At 39.6% G+C, this 20,531-nt stretch overlaps 1 protein-coding gene across 1 annotated transcript in view; it reads right to left on the bottom strand.

The window, feature by feature from the left end:
- The window catches only part of VPS16 (VPS16 core subunit of CORVET and HOPS complexes), a 245,123-nt gene that overhangs the window by 44,244 nt on the left and 180,348 nt on the right, over nt 1–20,531 (bottom strand). Inside the window, exons 17-20 of the mRNA XM_029606500.1 lie at nt 15,990–16,098; nt 14,842–14,939; nt 948–1,055; nt 611–688 (exon numbers count right to left, since the gene is read on the bottom strand). Of these exons, the coding sequence (XP_029462360.1) occupies nt 611–688; nt 948–1,055; nt 14,842–14,939; nt 15,990–16,098 (393 nt within the window). The remainder of the gene's footprint in view (nt 1–610; nt 689–947; nt 1,056–14,841; nt 14,940–15,989; nt 16,099–20,531) is intronic.

Genomic DNA, 20,531 nt, shown 5'->3' with positions numbered 1-20,531 from the left:
AACCAGGCCGGGTTAGGGTACTGGACCTGGTGCACTATGAGGGTGACAGAAATAAAACGTAAAAAACAAGAAAAGACAAAGTAGAGAAAAAGATATCTATAGGGAAAAAAGAAATCCACAGGGCCCCTCAAGAAAACCACTCCTGTGGTTCCAGAAACTTGCACTGCAGTAGCTATATGACATAATGAACTGTGACTTTCAGGATCTGCAGAAAAGATAAGACTGAGGGGCCTGACTGGGAGGAAGGGAGGCGGTTAGGGCTTCACATGACCAATAGCGCAAGCTCAAAGCTTTTAGAATGGGGTGGTCAACTCCAGTCCTCGAGAGCCACAAACAGGTCAGGTTTTCAGTATATCCACAATGAATATACATGAGATAGATTTGCATGCACTGCTTCCATTTTTTTCAAACCTCTCTTGCATATTCATTGTGAATATCCAGAATACGTGGCCAATTTGTGGCTCTCAAGGACCGGCGTTGGCCACCCCTGTTCTAGAAACTTTGAAGTCAAAGTCCTGTGCCGGGTTCCACCTGATGATGTCAGCCACATGACGACTGCCATCCTGCTTGTCCTCAGAGAAAAATCCCCTGGGCCCAATTTTGCCTTTACCTTGCTGGCGAACTCATTTTTGGCTTTGACGTACTCATCAACAGCACTCTGCAGTGCCGAAACTCTTCCCTCGATTCTCTATATGAAAAAGAAGAACGATACAAATGTAAATTCAAAAGCCATTCCTCAATATGATCTTCCAGCTTTGACATGTAAAGATATAGTATGTATATAGGGTATGCTTTTGTTTGGCTTAAGCCCAATGGTTGTTTTTAGCAAGCACAGATGAGCGTAAAGTCCAGAGTATGTCCAACATGTCTCATGACATAAGTGGTGACACTGGTGATAGTTCTTTTAGTACATGAAGTTAACATCTTTCATTTTAAAAGGAACATGCCTTTTCTGAAATGTAACTGGAACGCATGTAGAAATTTCCAAGTTCCTGGTGATCATCATCTTGATTATAGAGATCTTTCAAAGTCTCAAGTTCCTGGTGTTTACAAAACTGCAGAATAAAACACAAAAAATACAAGCATTGAATAACTGCTCATCAACAGAATGGCTATAAACACAACAGCAAATTAGGCACTCCCCACTTATAGAACATTTGCAACCAAAGAGATTACTAATTATTAAATGCTCACATATAGAACTTTAAGGAACACAAGTTACAGCAACGCACTGATTTATTCTGGTAGTCCAGTAACAGAGTTGTCACACACAAGAAAACAATTCAGTTGTTTAACTACAGACCTAGGGAACTAGATCTCTTTTTATTCCTATTATGGATATTTATCATCCTTAGTTGCTCCAGTGTTAGATTTGACCAGATCACCCTGCTTACCAAAAGCATTTAAGTTTTACTGCTGATTTTGCAGTATAAAAATCCACCTGTGCCCAACGTGACTGTCAGTGTCTATGTTTGTGCTTCTTTCCCTTTGATCCCCTCATAAGAACATAAATGCCATGCTGGGTCAGACCAAGGTTCATCAAACCCCGTGGCCAACCCAGGTCACAAGTACTTGCAGATCCCATAAAGGATGGTTAAAATACACATATCGGTTTGTAAGAACATTGTTGTGCTATATCTGGAGTAATATAATGCCCTTCAAAAGTTCACCCAGCTTTAAGTTTCTGTTGAGCACTATAAGCCAAGCCTCACAAACACAAAAACATTATCTCTAATTGAGTAGCAGATTGAATTTCTTATTACTCCCTGGCAGGTTGGAATTGAGCTACAGAAAGTCTTGCAAATAAAATTGCTCTTACATCAAAACAGTCTTTTCATTTTTTTAAATGTATATATAAATTGAAATATAGAAAGAAATATATAATACAAAATATAAACAACAAATCTCCAAAAATACAACAAATGTAAATTTCCTAATTACTAAGTTCAGTACAGGATACACTCCAAGAAACAAAATTGCACATCATTTCAAAATTTACTACAGCTCTTTAACTCGAAGTGCAGACCGAAATGCTTCATGGAATGGCTGTAGGATGCAGAAGATGTGAAGACAAGAATGGTGCAGGAATTCAAAAGAGCATGGGACAAACACAGAGGATCCCTAATGGCTAGAGAATGAAAATAAAGAAAAGAGGTACCTTTGCACACCTAAAGTTCACATTTCTGTATGGGAAGTACCTGTATGGAGCAGCAGTTACTATCCTAAGCACCTTGCTGGGCAAAATGGGGACCATTTTGGACTTTATTTGCCAAAATTAACTATGTACTGGGTATATACTTCAACAAATTCCATCTCAATCAACAGAAACTGGTAACATTTAATTGCTTATTTCATTTATATGCCACTTACACAAAGCCCTAAGCGGCATACAATAAAGCAAACAATATCATACACTATTGAATATAGCAGGCTATCTTAAAGTTAGCCAGCTAACTCAACTCCTCTCAGTTACACCACTGGAACACCCTTAATTTATCTGGCTAAAATCTAGCCACCTAACTTATTAGCCAGCTAAAATTTAGCCGGATATGTTCCTAAATAGTCATTTAGTCTGCTAACTTGCCGAGTTAGTGGGTTAAATGCTTTTGAATGTGGACTTTTGTATAGCTGAATACCCTAACTTTTGAATCAGAAACTGCTAAAGTAAGCAGATTTGTGGCTATTTTCTTTCTGTAAATAATAAAAGTAATTTTTGTGTAACCCCATCCCCAGGTGCAGACTGCACACTGATGGGGCCATAAAAGAACTGATAGTCTCTTCGGGGCTGGAGCCATTCCTGGCTAGCTAGAATATTGTCTTTTACTTACAAGGCTTGGATTCTTTGCTGGATGGGAGAAGATTTCCTTTTCAAGACCTGACATGCTAGGGGTGACTATTGTTATACCCTTGTCCATGGGAGAGGGGGACCTTTCCTTTCCTGTGTGTGCTCTAAGTGCCAAACACCACACTGGAGCCACTGTGTTAGTGTCCAAAATATCTTTACTGATGATGTTAAAAAAAAAAAAAAAAAAAAAGTTTAGTAGAAATATGGCACAATTAAACTCAATCCACAGCATCAGATTTTCTCATTTGTTACAGTTCCTTTTCCTCTGTCTGTGCAGGAATAGCTCACAAGTTATCCATCTAACAACTCATAAGTTAGCCATTGAAGGACCTGATTCATCAAGGTATTTTCCCATAGAGACAGAATGGGAGAAAAGCCTTAGTGAATCAGGCAGTAAATGTTTAGTTTTGAATATTGACCCTCAGAGTCCAAAACCTCTCTCCCCCCAGGACGAAGACTCCTGAACGATGTCCTCATGTTCTTAATGCTCTTTACTCACACTTAGTTGATCTTCGGTACTCTCTTTACATCAGACGAATCCCTGATGAGAGGGATCCACTCTGGAACAAGCAATTCTAGTTGTTCCTTCGGATGGGCAGCCAAGCACTTCTTCCCAGATCTTCTCAAAAACTATTTCTTCTTTTCCCCAAACTGAGCTAAAACACTGGAAAGTCCTGATACTGGGTCACTACCTTCCTCTGTCCTCAAATGAGCCCCGGAGAAAGTTAATTGGTCCACAGAACTGGAAGAAGCCTTCCATGCATTGAAAAGAGACCCTTTGCTCAGAACTGGTCTTAATGAGCCCTGGCTTGAAACAGTTGTTTGTCATCTGAATAGATACATCAGAGGTGGGCTTGGGAGCACTTGGTCCAAGAAAATGAGGGCCAGGCACATCCAATTGCTTTCATCAGAAGAAAGCTACTGCCTAGGGAGAAAGGCTATTCTGTAATACAGAAGGCGGCATTAGCAGTAAAATGGCTCTAGAAGTATTCTAATGCTATTTGCTTGGATTCAAGTTCACTGTGGTAATGGACCACCAAAAGCTAGTATGGATTTGCCAGGAATAAGGAGTCAAATGCCTAGGTGATGAAGTGGCTTTAGCCCTCCAGCACTTCACCAACTATGCTCAGGACAGGGCAGGAAAGAAAAACAAGAGCACTGATTTTTTTTTGTTGGGAGGTATCCCTAGTAGAGTAGGCACTCAGCTTAATAAGGTTGAGCTCAAGGGGAGGATAGAGAGACCCTCAGAACACCTTAAAGTACCAAGAAAGGTCGTTTAACCCAGTCTACCTTAAAAACCACTGTGAGAGGAAATCCAAGTCACAAGGCATTTCCCTGTAGAGGGGAATAAAAGCTCAGGTCCAGAAAGAAAAAAATAGAGGTCTAGGATGGGAGGACAAAACACCAGACACTAAGCTAAAGAATTGTATGCCTGAATATTCTGCTGAGGTAATCAGACTTTTTGTTGTTTTCTTTCTTTAAATAATAAGTGGTTTGTTTGTTTTTTGGTGAGAAAGGTTGGAGTCAAGACTGGTTCTTCTGTCCTCTGACATCCTCCTTGAAGCCAAGGATCACTCCTGCGCTATCATACATTTATTTTATTTAAAATACCTTAGATTCCGCAAATCCTAATATATTCAGTGTGAATTACACTTATCACATACACATTATAAACACATAATAAAATTGACAACATCCATCAATAAAACATACATAAAATACAATCTACAGCATTACAAATAATCAGCTTGGTGGGACTGCATCCAAAATAGTTTATAGCAATAGAAGAAATCAAGTTGAATAAACCTGGATAAACAAATAGGCTTTTAATATTTTTTGAAAGGCTTTATAATCTACCTCTAAACATAACTCCAAAGGTAATATATTCCATTGACCTAATCTACAATAGAAAATACTCTTGACAATGTACACTGCTCTAAAATCCTAACTAGAAAGAATACCCTGATGGTATGCCCCAATGGCACTTAGATAACCCTCGCCAATGTGGTCTGCAGACCAGTCTCGGAAAGGGACAACAGGTAGTCCAAAGGTTTTGGTGGGGAACAGAAGAAGGGTTTGAGCCCGCGCCCCACACACCAAGTCAAAAACTGCTTCCACTTGAGATTGTATGATTTCCTCATGAAGGGTTTTCTGGACTCCAACAGGTCTCGGGATGCCCTCCGAAAGGTCTAGAGCTGTACAGTCACCCAGTCAACATCCAAGCTGGGGTGGCTAAGTCTGCCCCGGTCCTGGGAAAGTAGGTCTCGAGCAGTCCCTAGCCGGATTGGGGGGAGCGAGTGGCAAGCTCCTGAGGAAGCAGGAACCAGACTTGTCGAGGCCAAAAGAGGGTAATCAGGATCATGGTACTCCTGTCCTGCTGGAGCTTTTGGAGTGTTTTTGAGATGAGCGGAAGGGAAGAGTAAGCATTTAGCAGCCCAGTGCCCCAGTGAATTGAAAAAGCATCCGCCACCAATCCCCTGTTTATCCAGCCTAGAGAGCAGATGTGATCCACATTCCTGTTCTCCGAGGAAGCAAAGAGGTCTGTGTCCGGGGTCCCCCATGAGCGAAAGTTGCGGTTCGCTACCTCTTGATTGAGGAACCACTTGAGGGGCTGGAAGGCACGGCTCAAGGAGTCCGCAAGGATGTTGACTACTCCAAGGAGGTTCACCGCCCTGAGGAGAACGCCATTCTTGATAGCCCACGACCCTGGAGATACCACATAGCTACCTGATTGTCTGTCTGAACAAGGACCAATTTGTTGAGAATCTGCTCTCTGAACACCTGTCGGATGTACCGGATCATCCGCAACTACAGGAAGTTGATCTGGGACTGCTTCGCCTGCCAGGATTAAAGACCCTAGATGTGGAGGCCTGCAACAAAAATAATTAGGATGGAGTTGCATGCGGCATCTCTTTCTGAATATTGTTGAGTAAAAAGAATACCATGAGAACTTAGAATGTTAAAGGAACCTTTGTTATTCGCTGACCAGGAGGATTTTGTTAACAAATGGAATTCTGTCCTCAATAAATGCTCTTATGATTTAATAGTTTTTAATGCTGAAACAATAAAAGAGTTGTTAATATTATTAGGCCAAGAGTTGGAGGAACAATTGAAAATACTTAAGGACGGATCGACGCAAGAAAATTAGATATGAAATTAAATCAATATAATGAACAATTAGAGGCTTTTTGATCGGATCTTAAATCTGTCAAAATGAAAAAATTCCATCGTGATCAAGGAGGAGCAGAGGTGATATGATACAGACTTTCAGATACTTGAAAGGTTTTAATGATCCAAAGACAACGACAAACCTTTTCTGTTGGAAAAAAATCAACAGAACCAGGTCACGATTTGAAGCTCCAGGGAGGAAGACTCAGAACCACTGTCAGGAAGTATTTCTTCACGGAGAGGGTGGTGGATGCCTGGAATGCCCTTCCGGAGGAAGTGGTGAAGACCAGAACTGTGAAGGACTTCAAAGGGGCATGGGATAAACACTGTGGATCCATAAAGTCTAGAGGACATGAATGAAGAGTGGGTGGCTCGCGGGAATGACAGCTACTACCTGGAGATAATACCCTTATTCAATAAACATACACACGGTTAATGCGACTCCAACATTGCTCTAAGCTTCAACAGCAAGAGGAAATGTGGAAAAAAGGATTTGCATTCACAAAAAAGTGGGGAGTAGCTTGCTTATTACGGCGGTTACTACCCCAAACCAAATAAGCCTGATACTTCACACATATCCAGCACAGCTCTCTGCTTCAACGGATGGGGAGGAAGACCGATACATCACGCATATCCAGCATAGCTCTCTGCTTCAACTGCAGGGGGAATGAAGAAAAGTAAATCTATATACAGACAACAACCAACAAGGACTGAATTACATAGTCTGAGTAAACAAATAAGCACGGGTGTAGCTTGCTTATTGCGGCAGTTACTACCCCTAACTAATTAAGCTAGATATTTCACTTAGGTGCAGTTCCAACACTGCTCTCTACATTAATGGTGGGGGTGGAAGGGAAATAGAACCAAAAGGTTACTAAGAGCCAAGAGAAACAGATAAGTATGAGAAAAAAAAAAGTGCGAAGCTTGCTGGGCAGACTGGATGGGCCATTTGGTCTTCTGCCGTCATTTCTGTTTCATTTCTATGTATTATACAAAAGGGTTTATTTATCCATGGATGGCGATAGATAAACATAGAGGGGGGGGGGAATCTTATTTCTCCTTGAATTAATGATCTGAGGAAGAAAAGAATTACAATAAACGATCATTAAAAAAAACTATCTTTTTCTGAGACTACATCTGATCCCTCTTTAAGTGTTTCTAATAATAACCAGAATAAGCAGACTAATACAAATAAAGAATCAGTCCATTTTTTACAATCTCACAATCAAGACACCAGAACACCTTGGCATCAACGCTCTCAGGATTCGTTGCTAACACAAACATTCCAAGCCAGTCATCATTTGAAGATGGGGCATGAAACTCAGTTACAGTCTTCAATTTGTCTTCAAGAATGCTTAGTAAGGATAATTTAAGTATGTTGAATCTGGGACTGTCATTTATTCTATTGGCTAAATATGATGCCTTCCAGACAAGAATTGAATTATTTAATTTTTTTTAGGAGATTAAAAATAGCTAAGTTTTTTTGAGGATCAGTCCAAAATTGATGTTCAGAATAAGTTTGTAAAAAGATCAAATTGGTTACCCACCTGATCCACAAGATCCAAATTCTAGAATGTACTAAATGTATATCTCATAACAGCCTTACACATTCTGAGGTTATCACTAAAACATTTGAAATAAGATCAATCTATAATTATAAAGGCAGCAGATAAGGGAGGGGGAATTGTTTTCAAGATAGTCATGATTATCTGATAGAAGCCCATCGTCAGCTTAATGACGATAGCATTTATCAGAAGCTAATATCAGATCCAAAAGAGAGGCTACAAAAGGAAATATGCGACATGTTGCAAGATGTATTACATTCCAAACTGACTGACAAAAAACTGGCTATTTATATGAACCACATCCGAAAATTCCAGTACTATATTTGGTACCTAAGATTCATAAGTCGATACAATCTCCACCTGGTCGACCTATTATGCCAAATATAGGTTCTTTATTTGAGCCTCTCTCTAAATATATAGACAGTTGGTTATGCCCAGATATTTTGAAAATTCATTCTTACATCAAAGATACATCTGATTGCATCCGACAACTATCACAAATTGGTGCAGTATGTGCAGAATGGTGGTTATTTATGTTACACGTACTAAAAACCCAAAACTTTTCACCCAATATGAATCTCTTGCGACGCTGCACCAACGAAATACTTAAATAATGACCTTCATAATAGCCTATTATGAAGGTCATTATTTAAGTATTTCGTTGGTGCAGCGTCGCAAGAGATTCATATTGGGTGAAAAGTTTTGGGTTTTTAGTACGTGCAATTTTGCTCCCAATACTTTTCAAAAAAGAAGTTCAAGTCCTACTCCAGTTATCTCTAGGTTATTTATGTTAGACATCTCTGCACTGTATACTAATGTTCCACAGGATGCCGCTTGAGATATCATTTGGAAATCATTATAACGGGCTTCGATATCAAGTTGTAAGCAAAGAGTTTTACATCAGTTAGCTAATATTACATTCAAAAAAAGTTTTTTTTAAATTTGGAGAGACATTGTATTATCAAATAAAAAATGTGCCCATGGGGGTCATCTATGGCCCCTTCTATTGCATATTTATACGTTGATTTTGAATGTCGATATGTATATAAATCTGAATTTTGGAAGTATGTAATATTTTGGGGGTGATATATTGACAAAATATTATGTATAAGGATAGGCACTGCTGATTTTTTTTTTCAAGTGTTCGTGCATTGGATCAATTCGGTAGATTCTAATCTTCCATTTTCTTTTAGTTGTCATCAAGAATGTATTCATTTTTTGGATTTTTAAACAGCAGGGTGCCTTAAAAACTTCAATTTTTCGAAAACCCACTGATAAAACAAATCCAATGCTGCTTTAGCGCAGTGATAAATAGTCTCTACTCCTTAAATTTACTTGGTTAATAATAGTTTATGGACTTCTCCAGGAACTTGTCCAAACCTTTTTTGAACCCAGCTATACTAACCTGGTAAACTAGAGAAAGTTAATTTGTTTGTTAGGTTTTTCGGTTGTTCGCCTTTCCTACTGTACTTGATTTTTAAATATAATTACTTTAGTAGGGAGTTTAGTTTATTGATGTATTAGATGTCAGATTAGTACAGGGTTTTTAACATGAAATTGTATTTTTCTCCATCTTTCTATTTGATTTCATTTAATTTATATTATTTATTTTATTATAGTTATTTTGGTTTTTATGTTGGTTTATGCTTAATCTACACAAGTTAACTAATGTCATTTTATTGAGTTATTTTTTATTACTTTCTATGATTTGATTTATTTTATTTCAATTTTTTACCATTGTAAACCGTTTTGGTCAATTATATATTGTTAAAGACGGCATAGAAATACCATAAATAAATAAACAAACCTTCATAAATATATCCCTTGACAATAAATTCCAGTGCTTATTTGCGCATGGAGTCAAGTAATTTTCTCCGATTTGTTTTAAATGTGCTACTTATTAACTTCATGGGGGTATGCCCTAATCCTTGTATTTTTTGAAAGAGTAAATAACTGATTTTCATTTACCCATTCTATTCCACTCATGATTTTATAGTCCTCTATCATATCCCCCTCAGCCAACTCTTCTCCAAGCTTAACAGCCCTAACCTCTTTAGCCTTTCCTCATAGAGGAGTTGTCCCATCCCCTTTATTATTTTGGTCACCCTTCTCTGTACCATTTTCCAATGCAGTTATATCTTTGAGATCTGGCAACCAAAACTGCACTCAGTACTCCAGGTGCGGCCTTACCATGGAGTAATACAGAGGCATTATGACATTTGTCATTTTATTCTTGATTCCTTTCCTAATATTCCTAACATTCTACTTGCTTAAGAACATAAGAACATGCCATACTGGGTCAGACCAAGGGTCCATCAAGCCCAGCTTCCTGTTTCCAAAAGTGGCCAATCCAGGCGATAAGAACCTGGCAAGAACCCAAAAACTAAGTCTATTCTATGTTACTGTTGCTAGTAATAGCAGTGGCTATTTTCTAAGTCAACTTAATTAATAGCAGGTAATGGACTTCTCCTCCAAGAACTTATCCAATCCTTTTCTAAACACAGCTATACTAACTGCACTAACTACCATCCTCTGGCAACAAATTCCAGAGTTTAATTGTGTGTTTAGTGAAAAAGAACTTTCTCCGATTAGTTAAAAATGTGCCACATGCTAACTTCATGGAGTGCCCCCTAGTCTTTCTATTAACCGATTCACATTTACCCGTTCTAGACCTCTCATGATTTTAAACACCTCTATCATATCCCCTCTCAGCAGTCTCTTCTCCAAGCTGAAAATTCCTAACCTCTTTAGTCTTTCCTCATAGAGGAGCTGTTCCATCCCCTTTATCATTTTGGTAGCCCTTCTCTGTACCTTCTCCATCACATCTATATCTTTTTTTGAGATGCGGTGACCAGAATTGTACACAGTATTCAAGGTGCGGTCTCACCATGGAGCGATACAGAGGCATTATGACATTTTCTGTTTTATTCACCATTCCCTTTCTAATAATTCCCAACATTCTGTTTGCTTTTTTGACTGCAGCAGCACATTGAACCGATGATTTCAAAGTGTTATCCACTATGATGCCTAGCTCTCTTTCTTGGGTGGTAGCACCTAATATGGATCCTAACATTGTGTAACTATAGCATGGGTTATTTTTCCCTATATGCATCACCTTGCACTTATCCACATTAAATTTCATCTGCCATTTCGATGCCCAATTTTCCAGTCTCACAAGGTCTTCCTGCAATTTATCACAATCTGCTTGTGATTTAACTACTCTGAACAATTTTGTATCATATGCAAATTCATCGTATTTCTTTCCAGATCATTTATAAATATATTGAAAAGTAAGGGTCCCAAAACAGATCCCTGAGGAACTCCACTGCCCACTCCCTTCCACTGAGAAAATTGTCCATTTAATCCTACTCTCTGTTTCCTGTCTTTTAGCTAGTTTGTAATCCACGAAAGGATATCGTCACCTATCCCATTACTTTTTACGTTTCCTAGAAGCCTCTCACGAGGAACTTTGTCAAACGCCTTCTGAAAATCAAATACACTACATCTACAGGTTCACCTTTATCTACATGTTTATTAACTCCTTCAAAAAAGTGAAGCAGATTTGTGAGGCAAGACTTGCCTTGGGTAAAGCCATGCTGACTTTGTTCCATTAAACCATGTCTTTCTATATGTTCTGTGATTTTGATATTTAGAACACTTTCCACTATTTTTCCTGGCAAGGAAGTCAGGCTAACTGGTCTGTAGTTTCCCGGATCACCCCTGGAGCCCTTATTAAATATTGGGGTTACATTAGCCACCCTCCAGTCTTCAGGTACAATGGATGATTTTAATGATAGGTTACACATTTTTACTAATAGGTCTGAAATTTCATTTTTTAGTTCCTTCAGAACCCTGGAGTCTATACCATCCAGTCCAGTTGATTTACTACTCTTCAGGTGTCAATCAAGCCTAGCACATCTTCTAGGTTCACCGTGATTTGTTTCAATCCATCTGAATCATTACCCACGAAAACCTTCTCTGGTACGGGTATCTCCCCAACATCCTGTTCAGTAAACACCGAAGCAAAGAAATCATTTAATCTTTCCGCGATGGCCTTATCTTCTCTATGTGCCCCTTTAACCCCTCCATCATCTAACGGTCCAACTGACTCCCTCACAGGCTTTCTGCTTTGGATATATTTTAAAAAGTTTTTACCTCGACAGCCAACTTCTTTTCAAATTCTCTCTTAGCCTGTCTTATCAATGTCTTACATTTAACTTGCCAACGTTTATGCATTATCCTATTTTCTTCTGTTGGATCCTTCTTCCAATTTTTGAATGAAGATCTTTTGGCTAAAATAGCTTCTTTCACCTCCCCTTTTAACCATGCCGGTAATCATTTTGCCTTCCTTCCACCTTCCTTCATGTGTGACTACTGCCACACACTGAACCAAAAACTTCAAAGTATTGTTCGCTATGACCCCCAGGTCCTTTTCCTTGCCGGTAGCTCCTAATATGAAACCTAAAATCATGAAAGTACAGTGTGGGTAGGGGTGGTACTATAATGAGGCAGGGTAAAGCAGCTGCTTCAGGCAGAAAATTTTGGTTTGGCAGAAATGTGCCCCCCAAAACATCCCTGCAGCGGTCATCTTACCTTGCCTTTTCAACCCTGCATCTTATTGGTGCTTGATGAAAAGTCGCCAGGAAGACCTTCACAGCAGCAGTGTCTAAAAATGTCATGCTGATGGAGGTTCCTGCACCCTGCGAAGAAGACCACCACCACCCAGGTGGCAGCAGCTAAAAATGACATGCTGGCAGGGGTTCCCGCTCCCTGCCAACAATGACTACATGCAGACTGCTCTTGATGCTATCCTGCTATTAGGGGGAAGAAATAAAGGCCCAGAAGTGGGGGGAATCAAAATAGGGAAAACAAAGTAAATCAAGAATTACAACCAAACACTTCTCTGAATAACATGGCCTTTACTTAAGATCATAAGACTTGCCATACTGGGTCAGACCAAGGGTCTATCAAGCTCAGCATCCTGTTTGCAACAGAGGCCAAACCAGGCCACAAGAACCTGGCAAGTACCCAAACACCCTGTCGAAACCCAAGATAAATGCCTGAACTCAACCCCACACCATGGGACTGTCATTTTCCAGCCCTGCACCTCTCAGCTACCCAGATGCTGCCAAGGTAGCTCCTCCCTCACTGACTGCTTCCTCTTTTTTTTTTTTTTTTTTTTTTAAAGCTATAGGCAGTCAGGAAAGGAAGACCCAGGGACACCTCCTACTAAAAAAAGAAATAGAGTACTTTCCTGCTGGTGCCTACTCAAGATCTCAGGCCATGGGCAAGGGCGGGGGGGGGGGGGAGGGAGGGGGAAAGAGGGAACCAGTACAACTGGTCTTAAGTCCCCCTTCAGTACCAGACCTTAGCCAGCAGAAAGGATCACCAACCCCTCTGCTCACCCGATTTCAATCAGAGGGGGAAAACCCAACAACCACACCACGTCTCTTAGAGTCCATCCACCAAATTCAATGACTGCAGGCTCGGCACTTCTACCATCTGCTGGAGAGAGAAAAATACTGAAAGGCTGCAAATAGCACAGTTCCTTATAAGGCTCTTTCTAGCAAAGTTTTCATTCTCTGTCTCCATCTGCAGATAGTGCAGAAAAACCCATGCATCTGGACTGGTCTGGAAAGGACAATGAAAGGATGATTACAATTTGCCACTATAGAAAACATGAATTGGTTTGAATCTGGAACCCCAGTTGCCTCACGGAAGTCATACTGTACAACAGATCAGTTAACATCAATATTAACTTGCTGAGAAATGTTAAAGGTCTGGCCTGGAAAAATAAGAAAACATGTGGCTGCTTCATTTCTTTTTGTCTTTTCATAATGATTCATGGAGGAGTTCTTTGCCCCTGGCATTAGCCTTAGAGAACTCTTGGCCTGAAAGACTTTCCCTTTTTTTGCATATTCATAATTAAGTTTAAGTTTGTATTTATTTAGCCATTTTATATACAGTCATTCCAAAGAAAAGATCACAATGGTTTACAACATAATGTACATATTATAGACAGACGTACATTGACTGGAAGAGGTCAGAAACATATTTTAAATGACGTTGTCCTTGAGGGTACATGTCCTCAAACTTAAGGCTTCAAGTCACGAGCCCTATCTCTCTGGTCAAAACAGTGGTTTAGAAGTTATTGCTTTCATGAATAAGACTGGGGGTGAATTTATAGAACACTATAAGAGCAACCTGGGAAATAGCTACAAACGACTCTTAACTGGGACTATGAACTGGTAGGGTAGAAGCACTTTTGGGTAAGAATGGTAGAAGATTTTCAAATTTAATAAGAAATGTTAAATTTCAGCCAATGTATGTGAGCAACAATTATACAATTCTATATAGGCCACTCTTATTCATGACTCAGCTTAAAACAATTAAATAAGAGCAATGAATGTTTGACAGGCTTTGGAGAGAAAGGTTTCTACCCAGTTCTTAGTCATTTATAGATATTTCCTATGTTAATTCTCTCATATCAAGTATTAATCTCACTTAAGGAATTTCTGAAAAGAGATCCTAAATTATATATCCTAGGACTTGAGTCTGAAGATACGGGAAACAAACAAGAAATAACAGCTCAGAAAATGTTACTGACAGGAGATGCACCATCCTTGCTAGCTGCAGAGATCTTGCCCACTTTCTTTGAGTAATTAGCTGAGAAGGGTATGGAAGATGCAGAAAATGGATACTCTCTTGGAGAACCTAAAGAAGAGGGGGGTAAAACTAGATAGAACATTTGGATACCTTTCCTGTAACACTTTTTAACTGATGGTAACAGTGAGGAACGATTCTGTAGCGGTGTGAAAGCAAAAGCCATGGAAGTTGTCAGGGAGACAGAGGGAGGAGAGAGGAGGGAAGGAAAGTAAAGAAGAGTTTCTCTTTTCTGTTTCATTTTTCCCCACTGTATGGGACTATTATGCCCTTCAACAAATATTTTGCTATATTATAGATAGGGTAAGATGTAAGTGATTCCTTACATTAAGCATAACAGTAGAAGTACATTTTTGCTAAACAAATACAGATAATTATGAAATATCTGTGTAAAATGGTTAAGAAGAATGGCTAATTATACTTAATTTTAAAAAAAGTTTAAATATCTTTGATGAAACATCTTTTAACTCACTTTAAACATCTACAGCAAGAGAATGAGACAGAAATCAGCTGAGTGTCACTGTGTCCTGATCATTCCCACTCATCTGTTCTACATCAGGACTAGAAAAAGATATCCTGGCAGCCTTGCCAGTTCCTCACCTGTCGATAGAGGCTCAAGGCCACTGGGTGGTTCTGTAATGTCATAAAAAACTCTCCACGGTTTAGCTCATTCTTCAGGTATGACACAACAGTGTAAACTGTAGTAAAAAGAAAAGCATCACATGGCAATTATACATGTATGAAAAAAAACAAAGAGAGCCAAAAAATGATTTCCACGTCGTATGCAATCAAATATCAAAATAAGGAAATCACAACGTAAATTACTTTCTACTAATGCCAAAACATATACTTCATTCACATTTCTGTTATTTCAATTTTATATATATATATATATATATATATATATATATATATATATATATATATAAGTGTGTGATTTTTATAATTTTAATATTTTTATATAATACCTCATCAGCAAGCCTGTTGGCGTGTCTCAATGGGAGCCAGCTGTATGAAATCGGATTGTCGAATTTTTGAAACATTGAGCAACTAAGATCTTGAAGAAATACCCTTATCTTTATTGAAATATATGGATACACCCTTGTTGAGTATTCTAAGATATTGCTGTTGCAAGTGGGGAGGTATTTTTACACCAAAGAATACCGCAAATGATTGATAAGTCCGGGCGGTCTTTAAGTTCCTATTGAGACACGCCGACAGGCTTGCTGATGCGGTATTATATAAAAATATTAAAATTATAAAAAATTATAAAAATCATTATATATATTCATTCAAATATATTGTATGGGCCTGGTATACATGTATAATTCAAATGTCTAAAAAAGGACATCACAACATAAATTACTTTCTACTAATGCCAAAACATGTACTTCAAGTGAATGAAGTTGTGATGTCCTTTTTTTGACATTTGAATTATACATGTATACCAGGCCCATACAATGTATTTCCAATGAATATATATGAAAAGCATATTGCACAAAATACATCTCTGCCACACACATACTGAACATGCTCAGAGCACAATATAGGGTACAAAACACCAGTAGAATATGCATTGTGAATTCTACATTTTGAGGACATGGCATGCGGTACAAAACAGAAACAGAATCCATAAAGTGCACATGAAACATACACATGGCAAACCATAGTTGCACAGTACACCCCTCCCCACAGAATATGTATACAATCTCCATAGGCAGCAGAGAGATACCCAACTGAACACTTACCCAGATCAGTGTCTCCGCTCTCAATGGCTTTACTCAAAGCAAGTTTGCTTCTCTTCATCTTTAACAGCAAAGGTACCTGTTCCCTGAACTTGGGTTCATATTCCAAGAGCTGAACAAAAACAAAGCATTCAAAACATTATTCTTGGTAGAATTCTGGGGCTCATACCTATCCAGCTGAAGCCAAATACTTCTCTGGCTGTAGGAAAAAAATTACCAGATTATTCCCAAGAATAATAAGAACCGTTATCAGTTTATTCTGGAAGGAACTAAAGTAGATGGAAGGAGCAGAAGGAAGGAAGGATAGAAATGTTGGTACTTAACAATTGTACAACATATGGAGTAAAAGAAGATCCTTAAGTATAGGGAAATGCAATCAGAGACCATTAATATGTGGCAGAAAGACACAGACATAATGCCAATGTTATTAAAAATCTTCCAAGAGCACCTTGATATGCTTCCTCAACCATATGAACACCAAACATTGCCTTCTGACACAATACAAATATTAAGAGCAGCACTAGCAGTAAATTTGACAGATTAAGGCCATATCCAACATATCCTGGCCTATGAGTGAGGTTAATTCCTGTCATGATATACACAAATCTAATCCATTTGGGAAGGAATTTTATCAAGTAATCAAATCTGGTAATGGATCCAATAAAGGGAAATTGTGCAAATCCATTCCATATAAATCATTTTACTTTTATTATGAGTTTAAAAAGGACATCAGCAAGGCTAAACAATAGAATCTCTAAAATAAAAATTTCATCCTCATTAATTTTTTTTTGCAGTGTATAGCTATTTCTTTTTTATCCTCTAAAGAAAATGTGAGTTTTAGAACTGAGGTATGCTATCCTGCATGCTCAACATAGAGAAGGAATAGTCTAGTGCAGTGGTTCTCAACCTAATGCCGTGACCCCGAAATACAGTTCCTCATGTTGCGGTGACCCCTCGCCCCGCGAGGGCAGGGTGAGGGTGGGGCTTTGGTCATATGGGGGCGGGGTTATGGATGGGGTTGGATTTTAGTGCATACTTATTTATTATGACATTTATAAACAGAACCACCATTCCTCATAAAACAATAAAATTAAGAAACATAAAGCATCAGTTATAATAGTAAAACCATACTAATAAAAGAATATTTTAAAATTACTGATAAATAGAATTTCTATTAATTAAAATCATATACATTTTTATAATTTCCCAAACACCAATAATATTTCAAAACAGCACATATATCAAATAACACACAATAATTAAAACTAATAAGGATTTTAAAAAGCCCCTGCTGTCCATACATGGGAACTCTTGATTTCCAGTCACCCTGATATTGTCGAGGATTAGGAGGTTATCCTCTCTCTCTCACACATACACTCACATGTCCATTCTCTCTCACACATATACTGTCACATACATACACATTCATGCTCTTATACCCACCATAACCTCTCACTCTCACAGACACTGATACACTCTCAGGGTGTAAGACACTCTCTCCCCCCCCCCCCCCCCCACTCACACACACTCTTACTCCCCTGGATTTTCTCATACACACTCATGCTCTCACTCTTACTGGCTCCCTCACAACCTCAGAGCCTCTCAGATAAAACTCTATGCAGCAGAAATAATGCTGAATGTTGAGAATTGTGTTATGCAGACTAATCTGGAAAATGCACTAATTTCTACATGAGTCATAATGAATCAGTTCTCAGCTGCAGGCATCAATTGATTATCCTGGCTCCCTTTATGTTTGCCAAATACAGTTCATGTGTAACAGCAATCCTAATTCTCCACCAGATCAAGCTGATTTCACATCCCACTTCATACTTTGTCACCTCCAGCTGAGTCAAACAATTAATCTAATTACTGCCACTGCTGCCACGTGGCTATTGGGGAGGCGCTGATTGCTGCTATTGGCACTGAAGCCCATTCTGCTGCCTCCTCTGTGCAGGCCCCCTGGGTTTCCACTTCCTCCATGTTGATCTCGTACATTGTGAGATCCGCCATAGAGAAAGTGCTACTCTTGCACATTCCCAAAGATTACATGTACCAATCAGTAAAAAGTAATTTATTTTTTTTTTACATCTGCTTCCCTTTCTTATTTTTTTGCCATTTCCTTTTATATTGCCTTTTTTTCTATTTCTTTTCTCTCCACCTGTCTTCTTCCCTCAAACACAAAGTCAGGTTCTCATTCTCACATGCATTTCTCTCTCACACACACATACACAGGCTCTCACTGGCACAGGCTGTCTGAGTCTCACACACAGGCTCTCTCACACCCCCACATGCTGCCTTGCTCAAGCACAGGCTCTCACTCTTACATGCTGTCTCTTTCACACACACAAAGGCTCTCACGTGCTGTCTCTGCAAACACACACAGTCTCTCAACTCATCTCATACTCGCACACACCTCTCTCTCACCTCTGGGCCTCTTCTTTACGGGTTGCCACAGGATGGGCTCTGCAGTGGTCCTAGTCTTCCCGGCCCCGCTGCTCCTCTTCTGCACGCGGCTGAAGCGCCTCTTCTACCCACGCGGCTGACGCGCCTCCTCCTTCCTCCCCGTGCGGCTCCGGCAACATTTGTCTTCCGGGGCAGGGCGGGCAGGAAGGAAGTAGGAGGAGCACCTGCAGTGGCTGATACACCTCCTTCCTGCCTGCGCGGCTCCAGCAACATACGTCACTGCGACGCGCTAGCTTTTTGGGCCATGTCTCTTCCCTTTTGGGGTTGGAGGAGGCAGGTCGCCAGCTTCGCCCTGCCTCCCCGCAGCAGCCGCGGCGCCACGGACCGGCAAAAAACCCCAACGACCCGGTACTGGTCTGCGGACCGGTGATTGGGGACCTGCTTTAGGCGACCCCTGCGTTTTGGTCGTTCGACCCCCGCCGGGGTCGCGACCCACAGGTTGAGAACCGCTGGTCTAGTGGCTAGAGCAGCGAACTACAAACCAGGGTTCAAATTCCACTGCCACTCTTTGTGACCTTGGGCAAGTCACTTTATCCTCCACTGCCTCAGATACAAAGTGATTCATCAAGGAATTTTCCCATAGACACAGAATGGGAGGAAAGCCTTAGTGAATCAGGGAGTTAGATTGTAAGCGCTCTGGGGATAGAGAAATACCTACAGTACCTGAATGAAGTGCTAAAAAGCAGAATATAAATACAAAATTAAGATTCATAGCTGTGGTGCAGCAACACAGATATGCAAACAGAAGTAATAGCATCAGTTCAATAAAAACTGACTTTTCTGTAGTTTTGATTTGCATATTTTTACTGGCATATTATAGCTATAATTAACTGTCAGTCATGCTTTAAGTCCCATCTCATCAACCCCAACACCATCCCAATGAGGAGGTGCACAAGCCCCATATATTACATAGGCACAAAATAATTAAAGCTCTGCCTATCTTTCTGGAAGGAAATACTGCCTGAGCCACAAATAGCAAAATCACCATATATCATACACAGCAAAGCACAATGAAGGCTCTGTAACAAAAAGTACAAATTGTATTCAGAAATCATTTAAAAATGTGGATAAAGTTACCTTTCAAAAAAGCTCTGGAACTGGGGTTGGGGGTGGGTGGAATCACAATTGGAAGTCGGACACATCATAGCGAGGTTAATTTTCAAAGGGACTTTTGCAAGTAGACTGTTTTACCCGCAGAAATGGTCCTTTAGAAAATTGTGCTATTTATATGCATTATTTTAATGCACTTAGGGAAAGATATTCTATGAATAAGTGAGTATGGGCAGGGTTGGGAATAATGCAAACATTTTTTTACCGCAGAACCTGTTGGGAAAGAACACTTAAATCTTAACGGGTTAAACTATTAATGACTATGTATACTGTGTGTGAGTTTTTAAGGCTAGTATTTGTTTTCAAGTATTAAAAATTGTGTGTGTTTAGAGATCATAAGTTTGAGAGCTACTAAAGATTAATATTTGTTTGCAAGTATAAAGCAGAGTTGCTTACCTGTAACAGGTGTTCTCTGAGGACAGTAGAATGCGGTTCTCACACATGAGTGACAACATCAGATGGAGTCTGTCACGGAACTTTGATCTCAAAGAATCCACAGCTTTCAAACATGCCCAACTGAGCATGTGCAGTTTCCCGCCCCCCCCCCCAGGCAGAGCCCCTCAGTTCATGATATAGAACATAAGAAATTGCCATGCTGGGTCAGACCAAGGGTCCATAAAGCCCAGCATCCTGTTTCCAACAGAGACCAAACTAGGCCACAAGAACCTGGCAATTCCCCAAACACTAAGAAGATCCCATGCCACTGATGCAATTAATAGCGGTGGCTATTCCCTAAGTAAATTTGATTACTAGCCGTTAATGGACTTCTCCTCCAAGAAAGTATCCAAACCTTTTTTGAACCCAGCTACACTATCTGCACTAACCACATCCTCTGGCAACAAATTCCAGAGCTTTATTGTGCGTTGAGTGAAAAAGAAAGAATTTTCTTCGATTAGTCTTAAATGTGCTACTTGCTAACTTCATGAAATGCCCCCTAGTCCTTCTATTATTCAAAAGTGTAAATAACAGAAT

The sequence above is a fragment of the Rhinatrema bivittatum genome, chromosome 6, assembly GCF_901001135.1.
Source record: "Rhinatrema bivittatum chromosome 6, aRhiBiv1.1, whole genome shotgun sequence".
Lineage (NCBI taxonomy): Eukaryota > Metazoa > Chordata > Amphibia > Gymnophiona > Rhinatrematidae > Rhinatrema > Rhinatrema bivittatum.
The sequence above is the reverse complement of the archived record's forward strand: the minus strand, read 5'-3'. Positions and strand labels throughout refer to the sequence as shown.